The sequence below is a fragment of the Monodelphis domestica genome, chromosome 1 (assembly GCF_027887165.1).
Source record: "Monodelphis domestica isolate mMonDom1 chromosome 1, mMonDom1.pri, whole genome shotgun sequence".
In the NCBI taxonomy this organism is placed as follows: Eukaryota; Metazoa; Chordata; class Mammalia; order Didelphimorphia; family Didelphidae; genus Monodelphis; species Monodelphis domestica.
In genome coordinates, this window is record NC_077227.1 from 203,690,926 (window position 1) to 203,718,194 (window position 27,269).

At 37.0% G+C, this 27,269-nt stretch overlaps 1 protein-coding gene across 1 annotated transcript in view; it reads right to left on the reverse strand.

Annotated features, from left to right (window-relative positions):
* INO80 (INO80 complex ATPase subunit) overlaps nt 1–27,269 on the reverse strand; it is a 118,326-nt gene that overhangs the window by 89,109 nt on the left and 1,948 nt on the right. The window contains exons 2-4 of the mRNA XM_001370930.4: nt 4,641–4,826; nt 2,845–3,011; nt 2,680–2,747 (exon numbers count right to left, since the gene is read on the reverse strand). Of these exons, the coding sequence (XP_001370967.2) occupies nt 2,680–2,747; nt 2,845–3,011; nt 4,641–4,783 (378 nt within the window). The 5' untranslated portion in view covers nt 4,784–4,826. The remainder of the gene's footprint in view (nt 1–2,679; nt 2,748–2,844; nt 3,012–4,640; nt 4,827–27,269) is intronic.

A 27,269-nucleotide genomic window follows, 5' to 3' on the forward strand; every position in this document is an offset into this window, starting at 1 on the left:
CGTCCAGCTAAGTAGCTGGCTTATTGCCCCTTACCATATAACACAATCTATAACATAACTCAGTGTCTTTGAACCAGCAATCCCACAAGCCTGAAGCTTACTTTTCCCATATTTCCATCGATTAAGAACTTTTAGTTTCTTTCAAAGTTCAGCTCAAGTGCAACTTTCTATATGAAGGCTTGCCTTATATCCTCGGTGGCTAATGCCTTCCATCACCAAAAAGCCTTGTATTTATTTTGCATATATTACATGTAATCTTACATATGTATATATTGTCTCCATGAAAGAATATAAAAACTTTGAAAGCAGGGATAGTTGTATTTTTGTCTTTGGGTCTCTAGCATTTGACATAATGCCAGGCACACATGGGATAATGACTGACATCCTACCAAGTTTGATCTTGATGCTAGCAAATACATTTTATCAAGTCTTTTTTACTATATTGTGAACTGGCCCAATCATTCAGAGAGCATCATTCAACTATGTAATAATATTGAATGATACCATAAGAAATGATGAAAAATGACTTTTTTAAAAACCTGGGAAGACTTGTATGAACTGGTACATAGTGAAGTGAGCAGAACCAAGAGAATAATTTATATAATAACACTGTAAAGAAAAACAACTCTGAAAGACTAAAGTATTCTGATTAATGAAATTAATAACTATGACTTTGAAAGACTGAAGAAGATGCATGCTATCCGCTTTTGACAGACATGATAGATGCAGAATGAAACAAACTTTTGGATTTGGCCAATGTGACAATTTGTTTTGCTTAAGCATTTACATAATCTTTACAAGGGTTTTGTTTTTCTTTCTTTTCAAATGCAAGGGAAGATGAAAAGAGATGAACAGGTTTCCTCTCCTCCCAAAAAATAATGAACAGAAGGCCAGAAGAAAATAGATGAGCAGGCTTAATTTGTTATATATTTTAAAAAGCGAGCTTTCTGTAATGGAAACTTGGTTTCATTTGCAATCCTCTCCTTTCTGTTCTATAACATATATGGAAATGCTAATTTTATTTATTGTTTGTTAAGTTTGAGGGGAAATGGTATGATAATTAAATCTCAATGTAGAGGATACTTAAAAACAAACCACAAAACAATATGTGCTGGCTAGTACAAAAAGGTCTACATTTCCAAGAAGCTATAGAACTATAGTCACTTAGAGGGAACATTAAAAGTTTAGTACCACTGAATTTATAAGGGCACTGTGAAAATAAATGAAAACAATACAATACTATACAGTTCTATCATGTATATAGAAATGAGTTTGTATTTGCTAAATTCATAAATAAATAACCTTTGTGAATTTTAAAACTATGCCACCCTAATCAGACTGTACTTTAGAATATCTGATTCAGCTATTTCCTGATCAGTAACAATGGAGATACTTGGAATAATAGAATCAGGTCTTGGAAACTCTACATTTCTCCACCCTTCTTAGTTTAACAAGATTAGGAAGGTCTGCATCAAACTCAAGATTTAATTATCTGAGGAAATGGCCTTCAACAGACATGTTCAGAAAAACAGACAGACCCCTGGGCTGTCCTAAGTCAAGCTAAGCGATCATTGGTACAGATGAGATGCAGGAAAGTGACATAAAACCATCCATAGAAGGCACATCACTTCCTCTCTCTTCCTCTTTCCCTGGAGAGGTGACTCTGGCTGGCAGCATGCTAGGAGGTCCAACAATCTTTGGAGTGTTGGCAGTTATTTTGTCTCGGTTTGGTGGTTTGAGTTTTGCCCTAGAGCTGATTTCAGGTTCGGACATCTTGGCTTAGCCCTTTCCTTTTGGAGTTCAAGCTGACTCCTTCCTCCTTCATACTCCAAAACCTTATCTCTTAATCTCCCCGCTAGGTACTAGGGGGGTGGGGGGTGGGGGGAAGAAAACCTACTCCTTTCCTTCCTCCTTCTCCTTAATCTCCTTCACTATCAATTAAATCACTATAAAATTTCCAGCTGACTTGGGTATTTCATTAAGGATTTTTATAAATAAAATCCTTGGTGACCAAATATAATTATTACATTCAGTCTCAATCATAATTTTAACCTTTATACTTTAGAAAGGGCAGCATGATGCAGGGGGAAGGGAAGAGACCTGTGACTTTAGGCAAGTTATAAGCCCTCTTGGGCCCCCAGAATGGAAGGATGGACTTGAATGACCTCTATAGTCCCTGCCAGCTCCAAATACCTATGAACCATGAGCGTTTTATGAAACTATATTAAATAATGTTAAACTCTTCAGAGGGAAGATAGTACATCAATCAATAAATTATTATCCAATAGCAGGTAATCATTACTTAATGCTCCATTTATGCTTTCTTCCCAAATCTAATACTTGGTTTAAAAAGAACATTATCTTGGAAAACTAACTCAACTGAGCGTAGCTCATCTTTTTTTTTTTTTAAACCCGTACCTTCCGTCTTGGAATCAATACTATGTATTGGCTCCAAGGCAGAAGAGTGGTAAGGGCTAGGCAATGGGGGTTAAGTGACTTGCCCAGGGTCACATAGCTGGGAAGTGGCTGAGGCCAGATTTGAACCTAGGACCTCCCGTCTCTAGGACTGGCTCTCAATTCACTGAGCTACCCAGCTGCCCCCTCATATCTCATCTTTTACGTTCTTTTTCAATAGTTATCCTTATTTGTAAATGCTGCCTCTATTATCTCATTCCTTACCTTCAGCCACTTTCTGCTTTTCTTCAGCTTAGAGAAATTATATAAATTTCCTTTCTCAGTTTTTGGCTCTGTGTAAAGAAACACAAAGAATAATAGAATGAAATAATAAATGGACTTAAAACAAAAAGTTCTAAACCCAGAAAGGCCATTAGGCCACAGACTGACCTGACTGCAGGACTCCATTCAGTGAATATGTGTTTAACATTCCAGAATTGCTTGCTCCAGAGGTTTCTCCAAGCAAAGAGTTTGGGGGTTCTTCCTTAACTTGTATTAAGGGATCCCCAGACTGAGGCAACAAAGGGTTATCATCCAGTCCATCTTCACTATCATCACTGTAAAGAAGATGAATGCAGAGTCCACAATCAGAGTTGGAAAATGTTAATAAATAGATGCTGGCAGGGCTAGCCCCTGGTCAGGCTACAGAAAAGTTAAAGTTTTTCCACACATAAGAAATTCAAATGACAGGTGTTTTGTTTTATAATAGAGTAGGGATTAGATCTGTGATTTAATTGGCATATGAAACTATTGGTATACCTCCCCTCAGCTTACTTGCTAAGAGCACTGAAAGGCTGAGTAATTTGCTACAGTTATGTAGCTAGTTTGTGTCAGAAGCAGGACTAGAATCTCAATCTTCCTAGCTTCAAGGCCAGCTCTCTAACCACTATACAACATTATTTCCCAAATTATAAAGTAGCAAGTTTATCATACATAATATGTAACTTCAGATTACTCCACCCTACTTAGTCTAACAAAATCAGGAATGTCTATACCCATACTTAAGGATTAAGTATCTAGGAGGATGGCCTATGATAGACATGTGCTAGCAAATGACAAATCAGAAACAACTGACAGACCCCTCGGCTGTCCTAAGTCAAGCTTAAGCTACCATTGGTACAGGTGAGACGCAGGAAGTGTGATGTAAAACCGTCTATATATTTCACATCACTTCCTCCCTCCAGTCTCTTTTGCGGTGGAGAGGGGGCTAGTGGCAGCATGCTGAGCCTTTCAGCATTTTGGTATAGCAGCAGCTATTGTCCAGTTTAAAAGTGAGTTTTCCTTGATACCATACTGGAGGAAGCCTAGTAACCTAGTTTAGGTGAGGCGTCTTTTCTGAGCTCTCTTGGAGTTTAGGCTGATTTTTCCTCCTTTACCTTCCAAACACTATCCACTTAGAAGCCTCTAATATTCTTCAGAAACCTTGTGGCAGAGGACTTTGAACTCCCCCTGGCAAAGGCCAGGTGGGAGAAATCCTATACCCTTTCCCTCTCTCTTCTCCTTAATTTCTTCCCTCTATATTGATTAAACCACTATAGATTTCCAAACTGACTTGGGTACTTTATTTGGGATATCCCCTGGCAACCAAAAATTAAGTATAGGTCACGACCCTAAATTATCCTTACAAATACCATCAAGTGCCCAAAATGAACATACTAGACAAGAAACAAGAGAATATAGTAATACTGCCATGTCCTTTCAGAAGGGAGCAGAGCAGAAGGCAAGAGGTTAAATGTAGTTAGAAGCACAGAAAAAAGTCTTCAATGGAACATTGTCCTGCCATCTAACTAGCCCATGATTAGGGTATTAGACCCTGCAAGATCATTTTCTAGATCGTTTCTTATTCAGCCTCTAAAAGATGGCATAACATAACTGCTTTGCAACTTCAACCAGCATACAAAGATGTCTCCTTCTGATGTTTTTGTCACAAATTCACTTATAAAATGCTACTATATCTTAGAAGGATTTGGCATGTAATACAAAATTTATCTTTTTAAAACACAAATAACAATGCTTACTGGTTTTTAAAAATATTTTCTTAAAATATAGTTATCAGTCTCTAATTAGAAATGTATCGATATATGTCAATTGCTGAAAGGTAAAAAAATAAAAAGCCCTGAAAACCGTATTCTGGAAGAAAATTCAGATACAATGGCAAACCATCATACTAAACTAAATTAGCATACCTAGAGATATTCCTATTGAAGATGGCTGATGTCTGTCGCAAGAACTGGTCCAATCGCAGGGCCCTCTCCAGGTACTGAAGATAGAGGGGCTTTGCCAGCTCTGGGCAGCCGCCATCATCCCCGGCACCCAGCTCCGAGGCCATAGAACAAATTTCTCCTCATGCACAGAAGTCTCTGACTGCACAGCTATAAAATGAAGATAAAGAGAAAAAGATGAAATATTCTAATTGGACAATTCTTCCCCTTTCCCCCCATATCCACATCACTCTCAAATAAATAAAAAGTTGACTTTCTGAAGGACTGCAAAGATAATAAGAAGAATGACAGGATAATAGGGAAAGGGATATATGTAGACAGGTGCTAATTTTTCCCCCCACAATAAGAGAAATACCTTGTTTTATTTCAATTTACTTTATTGCATTTCAAATATAATGTATTTTGGTGGTGCTTTTTTTTTTTTAAACAAATTGAAATTTCTGGCAACCCTGCATTGAGCAAGTCTATCAGCACCATTTTTCCAACAGCATGTGCACACATTGTGTGTCTGTATCATAGTCTGGAAACTAACAGTATTTCAAACTTTTTTCATTATTATCATCTACATTACAGTCATCTGTGATCAGTGATATTTGATGTTATTGTATTTGTTCTGTGATGCCATGGTCTGCACTCATATAAGCCCTCAAACTTAATCCATAGTTCTTTGGATGTGTTCTGACTGCTCTATCCACCTGTCCATCTCTCCTCCTCCCCTTCTCAAATCTCCAGGTCTCCTGGGACAAAACAATAATGAAATTAGGCCAATTAACTCTACAATGGCTTCTAAATGCTCAAATGAAAGGAAGAGTCAATTGATGGGCCAAACTTCACCATTGTCTTATTTTAAGAAATTGTCACAGCCACCCCAGCCTTCAGCAACCACCACCTAGATCAGTCAGCAGTCATCAACATCTAGACAAGACCATCTACCAACAGAAAGATTATGACACCCTAAAGGCTCAGATGACACTTACTATTTTTTAGTAATAAAAGTACTTTTAAACTAAGGTTTATACATTAAAAAAAATAATTACACTTGCACACTTAATGGACTATAGTGTAAACATAACTTTGAGACATACTAGAAAACTAAAGAAATCTATGTGACTCACTTTATTGCAATATTTGCTTTATTGTGGTGGTTTGGAACTGAATCTGCAATACCTCTGAGGTATACCTGTATATCAAGAGGAAGTATGGTATAGAGAAAATAATATTGAGGCACCTGTTAATAAGTGCTGGCACACAGTTGGCACCTCCTAAATACTGTTGACTGCTAGCTGACTGTTTTGGCTGTCACTAATTTGCTTTAGGGACTCAGCTTCCTAATTAATAAAATGGAGATAACATTTGAATTATCTATCTCACAGGGTTGTGATGAGGGAAGTACATTAAAATTAACTAAGTGTTAAATAAAGGTTGTTCCAGCTCTGAACTCTTAATGTTTAGGCAGCTGAGTGCTAAGACCTCAAAGATGTCCTCTTAGTTTTAATGATCCTTAAAGATGCTTCACAATTGAGTGAGACTTGAATATTTTCAATCCCTCAAATCCAAATCAATGTGGATTATTAGGCTAAACTATAACCTATAAACTTTTAAAATGTCATCTAGTAATTCACATAGTATGTTTATAGATTCTCTAGTTCTTGGTTTCTCTTCTTTAGCCTTTCTTTTTGTCCCTATCAGAAATTCAAGACAATTATTTTGTACAATAGGGTTTATGAACACTGATGTCAAGTCAAAGGAAGAAGCACATAGGGCTCCGTTTTTATCCAACTCTAAAATGAGAAAAAGTACCAGACTGAATCATGATCAGGAAAACCCCCCATACTACCCCTTCTTTACTCCCGTATTTTAGTCTAAGATACAAAGATACTTTCAGTCGTCTAAGTGCATGCTTTATTCTACTTGTGAAAGAGTAAAAGCAGTGAAAGAACCACTCAGCATTATCCATGGCTCCTTATTCTTACTCCCCCCATATATCCAAACAGCTCCAAAAATCTTGCTCTTTCTACCTTCACATTTCTCATATCTGACCTAATCTTTCCTTTTGTACAGCTGTCAGCTTAGTTCAGACCATTATCATCTCTTGCATAGTTTATTGCAATAGCATCCTACGTGTTCTACTGGCCCCATGTCTCTTAATATTCCCACCTATCCTACACACTGCTGCCAACATTTTTCCTTAGATGAAGATCTGACCATATCACTACTCCTCTAATTAATTTAGTGTATTCCTTTGTCCTCAAAAATCAAATTAAAATTGCTTTAACTTTAAAGGCCTTTCCCAACCTACATTTTCATTGTATATTTCTCCCCCTTCCTCCCTCAGTGATCCAACCGAACTGTCCTTTTCTCTAGTTCCTCATACACACCCCACTCCATCTGTCATCACTGTGCCTTTGAATCGGCTGTCCCCCATGCCTGGAATGTACACTCTTTTTTCCTCTGCCTCAGAGTCCCTTTCTTCTTTAAAACAAAGCTCAATCACAATCCTCTATATTAAGTACTTCTTTCCAAAGTATTTGGCAGTTAAAATTTTTTCTACTTCATATTTATACTATGTATACTTTTATATATATGGTTGAGACTTATTATTCAAAGATTTCATGTTTACAAATTTGCCTATTCACTAAAGTTTATTTGTAATTCCAAAATCAATACTTGTGGCACTTTTGTGGTCATTCAGGGACATGTGCAGAGTTTCCCAATACATTTCCATTTGAAGTAGAACAAGGCAATGCTAATGCTTTGCCTTCTTGTTTCAGTTGTCATACTGTAAGCAAGTACCCTTTTTGCAGTCTACTTTGTGCCACTTTTGTATTTTTGTTTGTCATTTTGTTGTTTAAAATGCCCCCCTAGGGTTGAGCCAAGATGGTGAAGTAATCCTCAGCAGCTCTGTGCCACCATGAGAATCCTCTCTGGCCAAGATTAAAAGATTGCCACAAAAGGAATATAGGATTGAAAGAACCAACAAGGAGACAGAGTGAAACAAGTTTTAAGAAAAGAAAAACCCAAAAGGTAGGCAAAGAATATCTAGGGCACTGGGGTGAGAGGAGAGCAGACCCAACAAGAAGCTGTAGCAAGAAGAAAAAGCAAGCCAAGAGAGCCACACACCTTCCACTACACATCTGTTGTCCAAGGTTCAGGAACCTATGCCCGAGGCAACATCTAAACCCTCAGACCCTGCCTGAGCAAACAGAGGTACAAGCCAATCAATACCCCTTGAAATTTCAAACCTGTGGAGAAGTCCGTTGCCTTAGTCAAGGGAATTCTAGTCTGGGTTTAGGATAAGGACTTAATTCACACTTTGGGGTGGATTATAGCACTAAGTACTGATCTTTTTGCCTAAACCTCAAGGCAGAGTTACAAGACAGGACAATTTAAGGGTGTGCCTCATTGTAAGACCAAGAACTTGAGACTAAATCTGAAGCTAGAATTTGATCAGTCCTTGACCTGATCAAGATCAGAATGAGATAAAAAGTTTACCCCCATGCCTGCAAGTCTTTAAGCTATTAGCATCACAAGGGTCAATTGAATCAGCAGAAGGAGGGGGCTCTCAGCCCTCAGACTATAACATCATCCTCTGAAGTCTACCTATAATTAGATAGAAAAAATGAGTTAACAGCAAAAAAGCACCTAACTCTAAAGAATTTGTATGGAGACAAAAAGCAAGGTAGGGGACAGTGAAAGCAAAGAAAACACACCCAAAGTCCAAAAGAAAAATATGGATTGGACACATTCTGGAAGAATTCAAAAAGGACTTCAAAAACGAATTAAGAGAGGCAAAGGAAAAGTGAGAAAGAGAAATGAAAAAAAGTGCTGCAAGGAGAAAGGAAAATGATACAAGAATAAATAAAAGAAATGCAAGAAAAAATGGGCCAACGGAGAAAGGAGATCCAAAAACTGACAGAGGAAAATCAGGCTTTTTTTTTTTTTTTGTAAAAACCCTTACCTTCTATCTTGGAATCATTACTATGTATTGGTTCCAAGACAGAAGAATGGTAAGGGCTAGGCAATGGGGGTCAAGTGATTTGCCCAGGGTCACACAGCTGGGAAGTGTCTGAGGCCAGATTTGAACATAGGATCTCCCATCTTTAGGGCTGGCTCTCAATCCACTGAGCAACCCAGCTGCCCCCTAAATCAGGCCTTAAAAAACAGAATTGACCATCTAGAAACTAATGATTTCATGAGAAATCAAGAAACAATAAAGTAGAACCAAAGGAATGAAAAAATAAAACATTAAATATCTTATTAAAATGGACCCCAAGTACAGTGTTGAAGTGTTGTCTAGTGTTCCTAAGTACAAGAAGGCTGTGATGTGTATTAAGGAGGAAATACATGACTTAGATAAGCTTCATTCAAGCAGGAATTATAGTGCTGATGAGTGTGAGTTCAATGTTAATGAATCAACAAAAGAAAAAGGGGAAGGAAATTTACCCATTTGTATGAGAGGCCACTCTAGAAAATGCTAAAGTAAAAATTTTCACATGAACCTGTCCCTTTATATCCTCCAGGAAGAATGGTTCACAATTTACTAATTCACTGTTGACAGAAACTTTATAGAGAACATAATTACTATGAACTGGCTACACTTGTAGTTTCATTCTCTATACTTGTAACTTCAGTGACTAACACAGCTCCCAGCATTTAATAGGTGCCTAATAAATACTTGATTGGCTAATAAATGTTTGTGGAAGCAAATTGATTTACCACCTTATGAACTGATAAAGAGAAGAGGGAGCAGAACTAGAAAAATTTATTCAATGATAACATAACGGAGAGAAATAACATTGCAAGACTCCAGAACTCTAATCAATAAAACAAACAAACAAAAAAAAAAACAAAAAACAAAACAAAAAAAGAAACAATAAAAGATTAAATATGTCACTCAGCTCCCAGGAGAGAGGTAAATTTCAAATGAAGAGATTGGGGGGGAGGCGGGGGCCATGGCTAAAGTGAGAATTTGTTTTGCTGGACTATATATTTTTTACTTTATTTTTCCTTTTGCAGGGATTGTCTTTAAATTTCTCAATTGAAGGAGTACAATGGAAAGAATAGATTAAAAAAGAAATCAGGATCTTAAAAAAAGTTGTTATCATTAAAGACATTTGAACATTAAGAATGATATGAAGAAAGATGTTTTGAGATTTTTTTTGTCTAGCAGTGAATAGCATTGGCCTCCAACAAAAATCCTTCAGTGCCTCAATTGATCTTAATTTTTGAGAAGTCTCTGTAAGAGGAATACAAGTTCTAGTAGATCCCTCCAAGCTAGAAAAACTTAGGCCCAGTGTTCTGTTGTGTGCTTGTCACCCATGGACCTAATACAAAGAGAATCAATATGGGATTGGCCACAGAAACTTAGAAAGGTATCAAAAAGCTGTATTATCAGTGGAGAAGGAGATATTTACATAGACTAAATTATAGAACCATTAAGCATTAAAGTTCTCCTTTAACTTTAAAAAGTGGTTATCCTTCATGGATTTAAAGGATGAAGGTGATCTTAGAATCATGGAAATGAGTATTTCATTCTATTCCCCCTCATCTAGATCAGTGGTTCCCATCATTTATTTTCAGCTTAAGAACTATTAATGAATTTTTAGTATGAACACCTTAGATCACTGTGATAAACTGCTTAGGGTTTGAAAACAATTAAGTGGGGAACCACTGATCTGGATATTAGAGGGGGAGAGGAGGGAAGAAAGGAGAGTTATATTTAGATAATCAGCAATGAAACTTTCTAATCTACAAATGTTTTGACCATTGTGCTAAAGTAATAACAGCAGCAGTTTTATTTTTTCTAAAGAGATTTGTCTTTTTTTTCCCCCTCAGGGAATGAAATGGAGAACTGGGGTATAGTAGAGCTTCTAGTCTCTTTATCAAAGACAACTGATCTTAAAATTATTCACTCACAGGAGAATTCAAATCAAATATTATGTGAAAAATATCATAACCATCTTCTCTGATATGAAGTAAATGAAATTTGTATGTTTTCTGTTACCCATAGTTTTTCTCCTACTATCATCAGACTTTTCTACATAAAAACTCTAATCACACAGCAATCCAGTATAGAACAGAAAGTTCTCTGACTTGACTTTTTAATGGACTTACTGCTATACTGTATCTTTGAGAGTTTCCTTGACAGGTTATCAACTGTATCTCATCTCTGCTCAAGTGCAAATGAAGCTTCTGATTTTGATTTAGTAGGTTAAGGAAGAATTGAACTTGTCTATCATGGTTATGGGATCTAGAATTTCTCAGGCACAAAGTAGTTCAAGTTTCTTTGTTTTCCAATATTTACTGACCAAAGTGAAAGCCACAATTCAAGAAATCATTGCCTACATCTTGCCACAAGAAATATCTTCTAATGTTTCAATTTTGTTATGTTATATTGTTATATTATGCTTACTATATCATATATCATAAGAGTATAAACTCCCCAAGAGCTGTACTTGTCATATTTAACCCTTGGTCAATATATATATAATCCTTGCAAGATTTAAGATTTAAGTGTTCTGAGATTATAAATTACTAATTAATATTAAAAATAAAGCACATCACGTAATAGCTCTGTGTTAACAATTACTATTGTACTTTTTCTGAAAACAAAGAATAAAACAAAGTTTTGGATATAGCTAATCTGATCATTTATTTTGCAAAACTATACAATTATGTTTTGGAGGCTTTATTTTGGGGCTTTTGTTTGGAGTTTTTGCTGGAAGAAGGAGGTGGTTGTAGAAATGGCAGATTATTTTTTTTAAAGGGGCAGGGAGGAGGTGAGAGAAATAGAGGTTATTTCCTTAATTGCTAAAAGTCACTTATCTAGATTTATTAGGGAAAGGTCATTGAATGAGTATAGATAAAACACTAAAAGTGAATATTAAAATAGGTCAGTAAAATGTACAAGATCAGGTGGCCATTTTTATGTCCTTAAAAATTAATTTCCCTTAATATTATTTTGTTTTGACACAGAATTCCCAACCAAAATCTCAAAATAGTTGAGTTGTCTTCCTATTTTTCTCTAAATTATTCTTAATCACTCCTTACCAAATGTTCCATTTCATTTATTTCATTGCCTGTTTAGCTATTACCCATCAGTATTTTATCACAAATAAAAGCATTATGAATATATTTATATATAAGGGGTTTTTTCCTTGTTGCCACTAATCATCTTAGATTAGAATGGTGAGCCTACTAGCTCAGAGAACATGAAAAATTTATTAATTCCTTCTTCCATAATTCCAATTTTTTCCCTTAACAATTGGATCAATTCATAGCTCCACTAATAGTGAATTAATGTAATAGTTAAGTAATGTATCTATTTTTCCACAATCCTATCAAAATTCACATTTTACTTATTTTTTCTATCTGATACTTTGGTGGTTATGAGGGAAAACTTCAGAACTATTTTAACTTCTTGTAGTAATTATCACCATTTACATTTTTTGGCTTTTAACTTTTTTCTTTTCAAAAAAATTTCTACTGTCTTTTTCATCCCATCAGCTATCACTTATAATCAAGAATGAAAAAGGGAGAGGGCCAGCTAGGTGGCTCAGTGAAGCGAAAGCCAGACCTAGATGTGGAAAGTCCTAAGTTCAAATATGGCCTGACACATCCTACCTATGTGACCCTGGGCAAGTCACTTAACCCCCATTTCCTATTCCTTACCACCCTTCTGCCTTGGAACCAATACACAGTATTGATACTAAGACAGAAGGTATGGGTTAAAAAAAAAATTTTTTTAAGAGGAGAAAAATGTACTTTGGTAAAACTACGCAATATATCAACCAAGTCTAAAGGACATGCAATATGCAAATTCCATAGTTTACCCACTCCTACAAGAAGAGATCAAAAGGCAATCTGCCAGTTGGGAAAAAAAATAGTTGCATCAAATAATCTTTGATTTCCAAATATCTCTAAAATACACACGGAACAAGAGAAATATAAAAGACCAAGTGCTATCCCCATGGATAAATAAAGGAGAGAAAAGTAGTTCTCCAGAGGATAATCATATGCTATTAACAAAAATAAAAAAAAGATCGCCCCAAATCACTAATAACTAGAGAAATAAACATTTAAAAAATCATGAGATTTCAGTCCACACTCATCAATTGCCAAAGATAACAAAAGATAGACATAGTCCATGATGGACAGGCACATTAATAACACACTAGTGGTAGAACTGTGAATCTGTTCCAACATTCTGGAAAGGACTTCGCAATTTTGCTTTAAAAGGAATTAAAATGTTCATTGTCTTTGACTCAAGAGGTCAAACTGCTAGACATATACCTCCAGACAATAAAAGATCAAAAGAAAATTTATGAGGAAATGCTTTCCCCATCTTTCTTTTTCATTCTTTGTTAAAAGAGAATGCTTTATTTTCTTTTTACATAAGTAAATTGATATTACCTCATGTAATGTTTAGATACTTATCACATCTATTTTCATAGTATTCTCTTTTGCAAAGCAGAGAAATATTACTGAATTGAACTGAAGGGCTATATTGCTTATTCTCACCAGCTATAATCCTCAGATTAGACTCCATCATCACACCCTGGGAGTGGGGTGGGGTACATTCTTCTCAATAACTCCACTTTTTTCAGGTTCTCATGGTATGTTTTATGCTCTTCATTAGATTGAGAGCTCCTTGAAGTCAGAGATTGTTTTTCTCGTTTATATCCCTGGCTCTTAGTACAATGCCTAGCACATACTAGATACTTAATAGAGTTTTATTGTATTATATTGATTACATATTTATCAGTGCCAATACAGTGACCACAAATCAAAGAGCAATTAAGACACTAAAAAATGGTGAATCATCTATTAGTCATTTATAGGTATTTCTGGGTGCACTAAAAAATCCACTTACCTGACTAATTATATTTTTAGTCTAATATTGAAATTAATTTTCATTTCTGACAAATGCACACATCAATTTAATTGGGTAGTGGAGAAAAATGTTCTGAGAGTATTTTCCTCAGAGTACATAGAAACTGTACACAAATATTTGCAGTTGATTATTTTAAAATTCTCAGCTTTTTAAAATCCTAGACATGTGATACAAATAAATCACAAGTAGGTCAGGACTGTCACTAAGTTAACAGACTCAGATTAAGTTACTTCACTTCTCTGGGGCTTCATGTCTTCATCTGTAAAATGAGGGGATTGGACTAATTAATCTCCTAAGGTCCCTTCCAGTTATCAACCTGTGATCTTCTAACCCAGTGATGACGAACCTATGGCATGGGTGCCAAAGATGGCATATATAAAGAACTCTCTGTAGGCACGCAAGCCACCCTTCCCTCCCTCCATGCACACGAGGATATTCCTCACTCTTCTCCCCCTGCCCCCTAAGCCCCTCTCCTCTGCCCAGCAGCCCAATGGGAGTGCTTCCTCTCTGGGGTAAGGAGCTACAGAAGCTTGTTCAGTCTGTGGTGAGGGTGATAACAGAGGTGGGGGTTGGAGAGGAGCTAGGTTTGAGGGGAGCATAGCTCACAGCATGGCACATAGCTGCAAAGGTGCAGAGCACTGGGGCCACTCTCCTTCCCCTTTCCACACGTGCCTCTCATCACTGTGCAGCAGCTCAATGGGAGTGCTTCCTCCTATCTGGGGTAAAAGGGGGCAAGGGCCCAAAGGACACAGCACTCCATGGGGGAAGGGGGGGTGCAGGGTCTGGCATTCCAACTCTAAATGGTTCTCCATCACTGCTCTAACCTGAGTCCAGGTATCCTCATATGAAAAATAAGAGGACTGGCTGTAACAACCTAAGAAAGAACAACAACAAAGACAAATAGTGATGAAGTTTAGACGCTAATTAGAGAAAATTCTATCTTCATTGCAGAGATAGATGCTTAGGGGTGTGAAGGGTATTGTATACACTGTCAGATAGTCAAAAAGGAGTGTGGTTTGACTGGACTGCTTTTTTTCTGTCTTATTTTTGTTATAAGGAAGGGTCCCTAGGTTGGGGGGAAAGACATATCTGAAAATGCAACAAAAGGCATTAATTAAAACAAAAAGGAGGTTGGACTCAAAGATCATGAATGTCCCTTAGCACTAACAATTTATGAAACTATATAATACTCTATGATGAGGCAGTATATTATGTTAGAAAATGGATTTGGCATCAGTAACATTAAATATTCAAGTCTAGGTTCTGCCATTTACTAGCTATGACCTTAGGCAAATAACTGACTCTTTGAACCAGTTTCCTCATTTGCAAATGATCATAATTACACTAATTCATTGGTTTTGAGGATTAAGAGAGATATCATATATTAAAACACTATAAACTGCTTATATATATATAAATTGTTACATATAAATGTAAACTGTTTTTTAAAATAATTTTATTGGTATCTTTCCTTTTTATATTGTCTTAATTTCTCTTTTGTATTCCTACCTCTCCCTACTCCAAGAATCATCCCTTATAACAATTTTTTTTTTAAACCCTTACCTTCCGTCTTGGAGTCAATATTGTGTATTGGCTCCAAGGCAGAAGAGTGGTAAGGGCTAGGCAATGGGGGTCAAGTGACTTGCCCAGGGTCACACAGCTAGGAAGTGGCTGAGGTCATATTTGAACCTAGGACCTCCCATCTCTAGGCCTGGCTCTCAATCCACTGAGCTACCCAGCTGCCCCCTTTTATAACAATTTAAAAAAAAAAAAGAGAGAGAAAAGATGAGTAAAAAACACATCTATGAGTGGCCCCTACTCCCAGCAATGAAGGGGAGAGTCTTCAACAAGTCAAGCTTGTTCTGTTTAATTTTTCAAAATTCAGTTGTAACTTTCAACAATTATTTGTGGTTCTCTCCAATGACACTGTATAAAACTTTTTCTTGATTGTCTACTTTACTTTAAATTAGTTCCCCTAAATCTTTTCCTGTTTCTTTGTATTCATCCTTCTTACAGCCCAATACTATGCAATTACATAATACACCACAATTTCTTTGGCCATAGTCCAATTGATGGAATCTACTTTGTTTCTAGCCCTTTACTACTACAAAAAGGAGCTGCTATAAATATTTTAACAATGACCACTTGGGGAATCAGGCATATGAGTAGAACCTCTGGATGAAAGGGTATATACAACAGATGAATACCACATTCATTTTGGCTAAATAATTCCAAACATTTAAAAAATGGTTGTACTAATTCCTCATTTTACTCAACCCTGCATTAGTGTCCTTCCAAAACTTCATCAATGATGATAAACATGGGTATAAAATAAAACCTCAGGATTATTTTGATCTGTTCTTTAATATATTTTAATTTTTTATTATCAATTACATGTAATAACGATTTTCCACACAAGTTTTCCTAAGTTTTATGATTAAACTTAACTCCCTCCATTCCCTTCTCCCTCCCAGTGCTGGCAGATGATTCAATTTGGGTCATACATGTATCTGATATGTATTTTTCTTAAAAAGACAACCCTGTACATATATATCCCTAGATCATTTTTTCTATTAGGGAAACCTATTATCATTGCTAGCAATATTCTTCTATACCTATCCTTTCAAAAACTACCTGATTATATTCAAGGGTGTCCTGGAGACAGCTTCTACTTAAATTTTTCAGTGTGAACATTTATACTTCAGAAATCAAATAACTATAAATCTAGGGCTTGAGTTATTACTTTGTTGATTGTCTAGCATTAAAAAAAGTGATGAAGAAAATATTAATGATAGATTAAACTTAAAAGTATGTCCCTGCTATATGTCCTGTCCATATCCAGCCAGTTCTTAAAATATTTGCCAATATTTTTGCCAATTTAAGCAAAACTGAAAATTAAGAGACCATCCTAACACAAATCTAGATGTTCAATAAATACTTTTGTTTTGTTTTCGCATTATGAATATATTGTTCAGTCCAAGGTTAGTTTGAAGAGAGCATTCTATACAAGGTAATCAATATTAATAAATTTTAATTGACAAGGCAGAGACAAAAGATCTTGCACTATCCTTTGATGAGGTCAGCAGAGCATGACATGGGGAGCACCTGAGAACATCTTAGGTTTGGTCACACACAGGAATAATGGCTGGCCTGTTCCCTGGTTTAGGGGAAGGAGGCAGAAGGGAGTCTTAAGTAACAAGCAATGCCTTCTGAGGCATGGAAAGAGGCATCCCAGTAGGAATGCTTATGTCTTAAAGTTCCTAAAAGAGGCCAAGGGGAGCATTCTGGTCTCCGTAGATACCATTTAGGGCCTTGCAAACAAATTATGGAAAAACAAATGGGTGTTTGGCATGGATATGGCAGAACTACTGGATGTCCAAGCTGTAATGTTTCAGATTCATTTTCTTAACTTGTTACTTTGTCAACTGCTACATTGGTTCCTAGAGATTAGTACTTGGAATCTTACTGCAGAGCACAAAGCCAATATGGCCACTGGGGTTGGTGAGGATAGTTCAGTAGACATATTCCATTGCATAGAACAGACTTGAAAAACCAACTCATCTCCTTGATGAGGTTCAGATGTAGCCATTGGCAGTCACCCTGACAGCCAAGGATATGATCACTTCAGCACTGACTTCACCGGGTGATAATTCTTTTTGAAGAAGTTCTTAGAACACATGAGATCTGAAGTGTCAGTAATGATACTATCAAAGTCCTTGTGTTTCTACTGAATAAACATAAAACTGTCTCAAATAGCTAGGGTCAGCTTTGGGATAGAATAGGCCTCTGTTATGCCCCCCAAATCCTTCTTAATGACCAGGATCATGTATTTTGTCAATTTTGCACAGAATTCTACTAATGAATGTTCCAAGACTTTCTGGATGACAACCTCATCCCCACCCTCAAAATCAACTAAGTACAGATGATTCCATTCAGTATCAGAAAGTTGCCTTATTGCAGAAACCCAGGATCTCCTAAAGGATCCAGGAATGTTGATGGTGAGGCAGCTTGTCTACCTGAAGGGACATGGCCTGGCCTTTTAGAAACAAGTCCTCCTAGATGGGGGAGGGGAAAGGAGGCCTAATCCTTCTACCACATTCCCAAATAGATTCAGGATGACTCAGAAAGAACTAATACATACTCTATTACAATTCATTCCAAAGAGACAACTTCTTTGTAAATATAGACTATAAGTGTTGGAAAGAATTTTGGGAGTCATCCGGTCTAAACTCTACCTGAAAAAGCTCCCCTACAACTAACAGAGAATCATCCATACTCTACCTAAATACCTACAATGTGGGGAAAACTCCTAAGGCAAACCTTTTATTTTGAGAAAGCTTTTCCTTAAATTAATTCTAAATTTGCTTGTTTACAACATTTATTCACAGTTCCTAGTTCTGCCCTCTGTGGCTAACATAAACAAAACTAACCTCATCCACATCAGGGCCCTTAAAATATTCAAAGGAAGATATCATGTATACTCTAAATTTTTTCTTCTTTCAGTTGAATATCTCTAGTTCTTTTAACCCATTATCATGTGGCATTAACTTGAGGACCACCACCTCCAAGTTAATCTTTGCTAGACAGACACAATTCAACTTGTATCGGTGTCCTTCTTAAAAAAAGGACATCCAAAAACAATAGACATTGTAGACACCAAGAAAGGCAAAATGCCAACATTATAAATGTGGTCTGATCAGGGCTAGTACAGGCATACCTTGGGAGGTATTTCTGGTTCAGTTCCAGACTACCACAATGAAATGATTATTGCAATAGTCACATGAATTTTTTTGGTTTCCCAGTACATATAAAGTTATGCTTAGACTATATCATAGTCTATTAAATGTGCAGTAGTATTATTTTTTAAATGTACATACTTGTTTTTTTTTAAAGACTTTCTATCCTAGTACCAAGGGCCAGGCAATTGGGATTAAGTAATTTGCCCAGGGTTGCAGAGCTAGGAAGTTTCTAAGGCCAGCTATAAACCCAGGCTCTCCCCACTATAGGCCTGGTGTCTTCTCCACTGTACTATCTAGCTGTCCCTACATATCTTCATTAAAAAAAAAAAAACTTTATTACTAAAAAATGATAATCATTATCTGAGTCTTCAGAGAGTAATTTAATCTTTTTGCTGGTAGATGGTCTTGCCTAGATGTTGATGGCTGCTGACTGATCTGGGTGATGGTTGCTGAAGAATGGCTGAAGAATTGCTATGGCAATTTCTTCCACGAACTTCCAATTTATAAAAAACACAGTATCTTTTAAGTGCTACAAAGTGAAACACAATAATACTAGGTATGCCTGTATAACAGAAATACAATTTCCCTGGTCCTAGACACTAAAATTTCTTAATGCAAGATCAAATCATGGAAATCATTACTGATAATTTAGAATTATCTCTATTATGCTGAAATTTTTGTGGTAACTATATTATCATAATGAAATTTAATTTGTAGCAGCAAATTTCTCTGACAAAGACCTGATATTCAAGATATACAAAGAACTGAATAATATGGAAAAATGCTCCAAATCAAGAATAAGAAAATGCAAATTTAAAAACTCACTGACTTCACTTCACACCCTTCATATTGGCAAAGATAATAAAAAAGGAAAACAGTTGATGGAAAAGCTATAAGATAGGCATATAAATATATATATTTAGCTATATATATATATAATAGGCATATAACAGAGTTGTGAATTGGTCCATCCAGTCTGGAAAGCAATTTGGAACTATTCCAAAAGTCATTTATACCCTTTGACCCAGAGCTACCATTACTAGGAATATATCCTGTCCTTCAAAAAGTCAGAGAGAGGAAAATAACCCACAAGTAGATAAAAATATTCATAGCAGCATTTTTGTTATAGCAAAGAATGAGAAAATGGGTAGCTGTTAGTTGGACAATGATTTAATAAATTATGGCACATGAATATAATGGACTATTATTGTGCTATCAGAAATGACACAAGGAATGGATTCATGTAAATCTAGGAAGAGCTGTATAAACTCATAAAATAGAGTGAAATGAAGAGAACCAGGAGAATAATCCAAACAATGACTATAATACCATAAAAAAACGACGATGAAAGGTTTTTTTTTTTTAAACCCTTACCTTCCTTCTTGGAGTCAATACTGTGTATTGGCTCCAAGGCAGAAGAGTGGTAAGGGCTAGGCAATGGGGGTAAAGTGACTTGCCCAGGGTCACACAGCTGGGAAGTGGCTAAGGCCAGATTTGAACCTAGGACCTCCGGTCTCTAGGCCCGGCTCTCAATCCACTGAGCTACCCAGCTGCCCCCTGATGATGAAAGTTTTAAGAATTCTGAATCAGTATAAATCATTACTCCTTAAGATTAATGATGAATTATACTTTCAACTTCTGAGAGTTTGTAAAAGACTGGAGATATGAAATGAAGCAAGCATTTTCAGCCATGGAAAATGCATGAATTTAGTTTTGCTTGACTACCCATGTTTGTTTGAAGAGAAGGCAATGATAGTGATGCAAAAAGAGAAAAGCACATCAATGATGCAGAGCAGTGTTGGTACCATCAAGTTACATCTAATATGCTTAAAAAAAAAACAAGCTGTACATAATATATTCACAATTTCATATAGACTCTTCTTGGTACAAAGTGCTTGTTTGTAAATTTTAAAGTTCATAGTAAAAAGAGAAAAAAAAATAAATGTAATCTGCACCATAAAAAGGGAAATATAAGTAATAATGACCCAACCACTAAAGCAGGCTTTCTCTACTCTTACCATCTTTCCACCAATAAGGTACATTTTAGTTTTTTTTGTTTTTGTTTTTTAAACCCTTACCTTCTGTCTTGGAGTTAATAATACTGTGTATTGGTTCCAAGGCAGAAGAGTGGTAAGGGCTAGGCAATGGGGGTAAAGTGACTTGCCCAGGGTCACACAGCTGGGAAGTGTCTAAGGCCAGATTTGAACCTAGGACCTCCCATCTCTAGGTCTGGCTCTCTATCCACTGAGCTACCCAGCTGCCCCCTACATTTTAGCTTTTAAATGAATTTGATTTCATAATATTTCCTGAATACACCTCCCTTCTCTCCTCTGACACAACTATCACTCTGCTATAGGCCCACATCACAATGTACCTAGACTACTATTGTAATAAGCCTACAGGCTGGTCTCTTAACTCAATTCTAGTAGCTCCAGATATCTCACAAGATCAAATATAAAAGCCAAGGCCTTCATAACTATCCCCCACTCCCCACACCTTTCACTCTACCACCTGGACTCTGCAATCCAAATACAAAGATACATTTGATGTTTCTCCCACAAGATGCTCACTTCCCAACTCCAAATATATTCATCGTCTGCCCTCATAACTATGGTTCCCTTCTTCATCTTTGTTTCCTGTTTTCCTTTAAGCTAAAATTACATCTTTCACAGGAAGCATTTTCCTGATTCCCCCTTAATTCTAGTGCCTTTGTTCTGTTGATTATATCTAATTTATCCTATCTATAACTTGTTAATATAGTTGTTTGTATTTCTTTGTATCCCCAGAGCTTAGCTCAGTGCCTAGTACAAAGTAGGTGCTTAATGTAGACAATTAATAATAACCTACCTAAACTCATTCCTCAATGAATAAAGTGATCCCAGTGATTCTGAATCCCTAGTAGACCCTAGGGATTCAAACCATATTCTTCTCTGACCCCTCCCTTAATCATCTCCTTACTCTTACCCTAAAGATAAACAGATCCATCTACTGTGCTCTCTGGAATGCCTGACTAATGAACAATAAACTAGAGCTATTTTTAACCTTTGTTCTTCTTCACTCCCTCAGTCTACACCTGAGACTTGGCTTTCTCCTGATGACATAACCTACTTGACTACCCTTTCCAGCATTGGTTGATATGTTCATTCATACCCCTCAACTTCCCCACCTGTGGTAGGGGAACAGGATTATTACTTGGTCCCCAATGTCAGTTCTAGGCACTTCCACTACCACCCTTACTCTTTAATATCTCCTTTGAGGTTCATTCAATCCATATTATCATCCAATTGAGAATCTGGAAGCTGTAGTTTACAGGCTTACAGAATACTCTTTTCTTCCTCCATGAGTTCAGGGCCTGACTCACACTCTTTCTCTCCTGCCCTCATAATAGGGGGCTTCATTATACATACTAATATATACCTTCAAGCACCCTATCCTCCAAATTCCTTAATTCACTCTTCTCATAATCTACTCCTCCACTTGAACCATGCTCATACCCATAAGAGAAGCTCATACCCAAGAACCTGCCATCTCCATAGGTAGTCCATACAAATCCATGTTCATGAACTCTGAAATTTCTCAACTGGGCCCTTACTATAAGACAATCTTTTTACACAACCTTAATTCATTGTTTCATTTATCACAACAGCTTTTACCAAATCTCTTTCTCCTCAATCATCCTGCAACTCTCCCTTCTCCACCTTCTCACCTGAGACCATTGCCTCATATCTTACTGTAAAAAATGAAGTTATTCTCTTGAAAGCTCCCTCCCTCCTTATCACATAGTTTGCACCATTTAAGTTTTCCCTTACCATCCTTTCATCCCAGTCTCACATGAAAAGGTAGCCCTTCTTTGTCAAGCAAACCCCTCTATATGCACAAATGACCTAATTTTATCCAGTCTTCTCCAGCAAAATGCCCTCTATTATATTCCTAATTTCTCCTAATCTTCAATCACTTCCTTGTGCATTGCTTACTTCCTTACTGCCTACAAACATATCTGTGTCTCCCCATCCTCAAAAAGATCCTCACTTGAGTAATCTATCACCACTGTCACACTCTTTACATCCAGCTCAGCTGAAACAGTTGGGGGTGTTTTAAAGCACTAATGATCTAGCCACCAAATCTAAGGTCTTTTTTCAATCATTCGTCTTCTTGACTTCTCTGCAGTCTTTGACATTACTCATAACCCTTTTCTAGGTTTTCATGACACTTTTCTTCTACCAAATCTATTTGTCTAGTCATCCAGTTTGAGGTACTAGTTAGGCAGCTAGAGATGAAAGACTGGAGGTCAGCAGAAAGGTTAGAGGTGGAAAAGCAAATCTGAGTCATCAACATAGAGATGGTGATTGAAAATCTGATCAAGTCACCAAATGAAATCCCAAAGAGGGAGATGAGAAGCCCAGGACAGAGCATTGGGGGACATCCACAACAAATGGGGCAGAACCTGGATGAAAATCCAATAAAGGAGCCTGAGGAGTGTTCACATTGCTAGAAGAACCAAGGAAGAAAAGTGTCTATGGGATATCTTAAATTGAATACTTTCAAAAGTGAACATTCTATTTTTTCTTTCAAAACCTCCTCTTCATCCTAACTTCTCTACTACTGCTAAGGGTACCACCACCCTCCCAGAAACTCACCCTCTAACTTAGTTGAGTCATCCTCAAATCTTCCCTCTCAACCCCCACATCTTTCAGATGTGCCCTCCTTTCTCCTATGATTGCCACCACTGACATTCCTAAAGTAGAGATCTGACCACATCCCCCTTGATTCATTCAACAAATTCCTGGGTCTGTCCTATTACAGGACATAAATTCCTGTTGGCTCTTAAAGCCCTTTAATAACCTGGCCCATTCTTTCACATTACTCCCCTCCGCCACAAACCCTCTGCAATCCAATAACACTGGTTTCCTTCCTCTTCTTCCCATAGGACACTCCATCCTTTGACACTGTCCTTTTCACTGGTGTCCTCCATGTCTGGAATGGTATTCCTCCTTATCTCTGCCTCCTGGTTTCCTTCAAATCCCAGTCTTACCTTCTGCAAGAAGCCTTTCCCAGTCTCCTTTAATCTTAGTGTCTTTCCTCTGAGACTATCCGCAATTTAATACTGCATATATCTTTTTTGGACATAGTAGTTTGAATGTTGTCTCCTCCATTAGGCTATCAGGTCCTTGAGAGCAGGCACTGTGTTTTGCCTTTCTTTGTATTCCCAGAGCCTAGCACAGTACATGCCACATAGTAGGCACTTAATAAATGCTTGTTAAATGACTGAAATTGAGAGAGGTTAAATGATTTGCCCAATGATGTAGGGGAAAAATGCTAATATTAATACTGTACTTTAATACTCTTTGCATTCTAATAATGTTTCCAGGCTCAGGTCTGCCAGGAATGGTTTTATTTAACATTAATCTATATCCAACCCATTTCTAGCTTGGAGAGAGATGTCCAAATTGGCATAGTCCTCCATGCTTTTTTAACATGACTCTCACAGAAGGTCCAAGAATTTTTGGTTAACATTTAATCACAATATGCAAAAATACAGTTAGAAGTGAGCATTCAGACTATCTAGGAAATCAAATTATCATTCCATTCCTCTGAATAACTACAAGTGGACAGGTAAAGAAAAGAAGGCCCTAATATTTGGCCCAAAACCAAACCGCTTATTATTACCTACCTGTCCAAGAGTTTTGTCAAAAGGTATGGAAAGGCCTTTGGAATAAAATCTTAATATTTTTAGTTTTATTAAAAAAGGAATTTTAAATGTACGTCCACATCAGGGTCAAAAAACTAGTATTTCGGGCAATGCTTGAACTTGGGTCTTCCTGGTTCCAAGTCTACCACCCCAGTCACCAGACTGAGTCCTTCTTCCTTACCTTTACAAGGTAGATACTTAAATATGTACAATATGTCTCCTCTGATAGACTGTGTGCTCATAGAAAGCATATATAATTTCACACTTTGCATTTGTATCTCCACACCCAGCAGGTCCACCACATAGTAGATGCTTGTTAGATTGACTGGGATACATACTGTATAGTCCTAATAGAATATATAAATTCTTCCAGGCCAGGGACTATTTTGTTTTTGGCACTATATAAATAATGCCTACCATAGTTCTTAGCATACAGTAGACACTTCATAAACTTTCTGTTGTTTCTGGGCCAGTTTCTTCATCTGTAAGATATAGAATATACCACATGTATGTAGAACATATTTCACAAGTTTTGCAAACCTTTGTAAAGCATTCCATAAATGTCCTAAAACTTCTCCAGCTTCATTATGTTTTAAATGAAGTAAATCCAGGTATAGAAACTGTACTAGTTGTCCAATTATAGTTTTGATTTTATTTTCCATTCCTTTTTCTCGTGAAGCCTTCAGATCCACAACAAAGCAAATGCAAGATGGCTACTATCTAGGGACTATCATTTTTCTAAAGCACCTATAATAGGTGCCTCTACTTTCTCTCCCCTCAATCTCCTTACTACCTCACAATCTTACTTCTGACTTTATCATTCCATCAAAAAATGCTCTCTCCAAACTAACTGATCTTTTAATTGCCAAATCCAAAGTCTTTTTCTCCATCCTTTTTCTCCTTGACTTCTCTTCAGGCTCTGACACCATTTCTTCTTTCTCCTTTGCTGGTTTTCCCTCCAGATCATGCCTTCCAACTAGTTTTCCCTCAGGGTTCTGGCCTGGGCCTTCTTCACTTTTCTACACTTCACTTGGTGATCTCGTCACCTCCCATGGATTTAATTACCATTTTGATGCCAATGATTCTAAAGTCTACATATTGTGCTTCAATCTCTGTTGACCAACAATTGCCTTTTAGACATTTCAAGCTAGAAAGACTTCTTAAAACTCAATATGTCCAAAACAGAATTCTCTCTAAACTCTCCCAAGGCCCCCATCTTTCCTATTACTGTAGAAGGTAACACCATCTTCCCCAATCCCTCAGGCTTGAAACCTAGGAGTCATCCTGGATTCCTCACTATTTCTTATCCCCACATCCTAACCAAGGCCTGTTGATTTCATCTTTGCAGTATCTCTCAAATACATTCTCCTTTCTCCCTGACACCATCAGTTACAAACAGAGTAAAAGTTGTGTTGAACGTTGTATCATTGTCTAATGAAATTTCTGTAGAAATTGTTATTGCTTAACTGTTTTTCTGTTACAAGAAAGGTTTCAAGTCTGGGTGGGCAGACCATGCAGAAATGATTATTGTCATTATGTTGTAAGTTAACAAGCTTTTAGTAATTGCCTACTATGTGCCAAGCACTGAGCTAAGTGTTAGGATACAAGGAGTTCACTGTCTAATGAGGGGAACATATATACAACTGTATAGACAAACAAAATGCATACAGGAAACTAGAGATAATCAACAGAAAGTACCAGAATTAAGAGGGATCAGGAAATCCTTCCTGTAGAAGGTAGGATTTTAGCTGAAATTTGAAGGAAGCCAATGAGATCAGGAGGGAGAGAATTCTTGGGAATCAATAGATAGATTGCTTTGTGTAAGGAAGACTAAGGAGGCCAGTGTCACTGGATGGAGGACAACATGGCACTGAGTCTAGCATAAGTCTGTAAAGATAGAAAGAGGTCAGGTTATAAAGGGCATTGAATGCTTAACAAGGTTCTCAGCTGAGTAGGGGATGGACTGGAATGAGGCAAGGAGATCAACCAGCAGGCTATAGCAATAGTCCTAGTATGAGATGATTAAAGGTTTAGAGTTGGAGGGGATCTTAAAGATTATCTGGTCCAACCCTGACATTTCAGGGTTTAAGTAAAACACTGATCTATAGCCTCTGAAGTTCCCTGTGTTCATCTCATGGATGTTAGTTATGATGACAGTCCACCATCCCGAGCACAATAAATGTTTATGATTCTACATTTCATCCATATATCTCTTCAAAATTTATGTGCACACACCTTGTTCCAATGACTTATTTACCTTTACTTGTAAATATAGAAGACCTTGTTACTGATCAAGAGCTATCAATATCTAGCATCTCAAGCCTGTCTACTTCAAAAGACAATATGGACATGTTATAGAGGCTCCAGGATAAAGGACTTCAGTGAACATCCTCCTTCTGATGCTTACCTGCCCCTACTCACAGCAACAATTTCCTTAATTAGGGGGATAGACTGGATAGTCTCTGAGGCTCCTTCCACTCTCTAGCCATGAACCTATAGGACAATGACTTCCTCATTAAATAAGAAGTCAAATATTTAACCTATCACAACTGTTTCCCTATTGGTAACTTGCACACAATCATCAAGTCAACCAGTAAACTGGATAGCATTTGAAGAACATCTTATTATGAACTCCAGAATCCATGGCAAAATGTCTTTCAAATTATTTGTTGGCTTCCTAATTTCTCTTTTAATGTTAAAACTAAGCTGCTATCCCATGCTAAAAAATATTTCTCCACTTCATCATTTTTCATTACTCTCCAAGAGACTTTGGTATGAAAAAAACTGGTTTATTCTCATCATTCTGTAATAGACATTCATTCCTCATTTAAAATGTTTAAAATCTTGTGTGGGTGTCCATACATGTTCTATATTCACTACTTTATAGTCCACAAATATCCTATGGCATGATAATAGACTATTTCTTTTAACAATTGTGAATATTTTAGTTGTGAATATTTCCCAAAATAATCTATTCATTGTAAATGTCTAGTCAGTCCTATGACTTTAAGGCTTGCAAAGCTCTTTATATTTATCTCATTTGAGCCTCACAATCACCCTGTGAGACAGGTGCTATTATTATCCCCATATCACAAATGAGGAAACTGAGGGCAGTGAGAAGTTAGGAGATGCCCAGCATCACATAAGTAGGAAGTATCTACAGCAGGGATTCAAATCTTCCTGACTTCTAAATCTAGCACTTTATCCACACTCAGATACCTCCTTTGACTCCAGTTGGGAAGACCTGGGTCCAAATCCAGTCTCAGTAACTA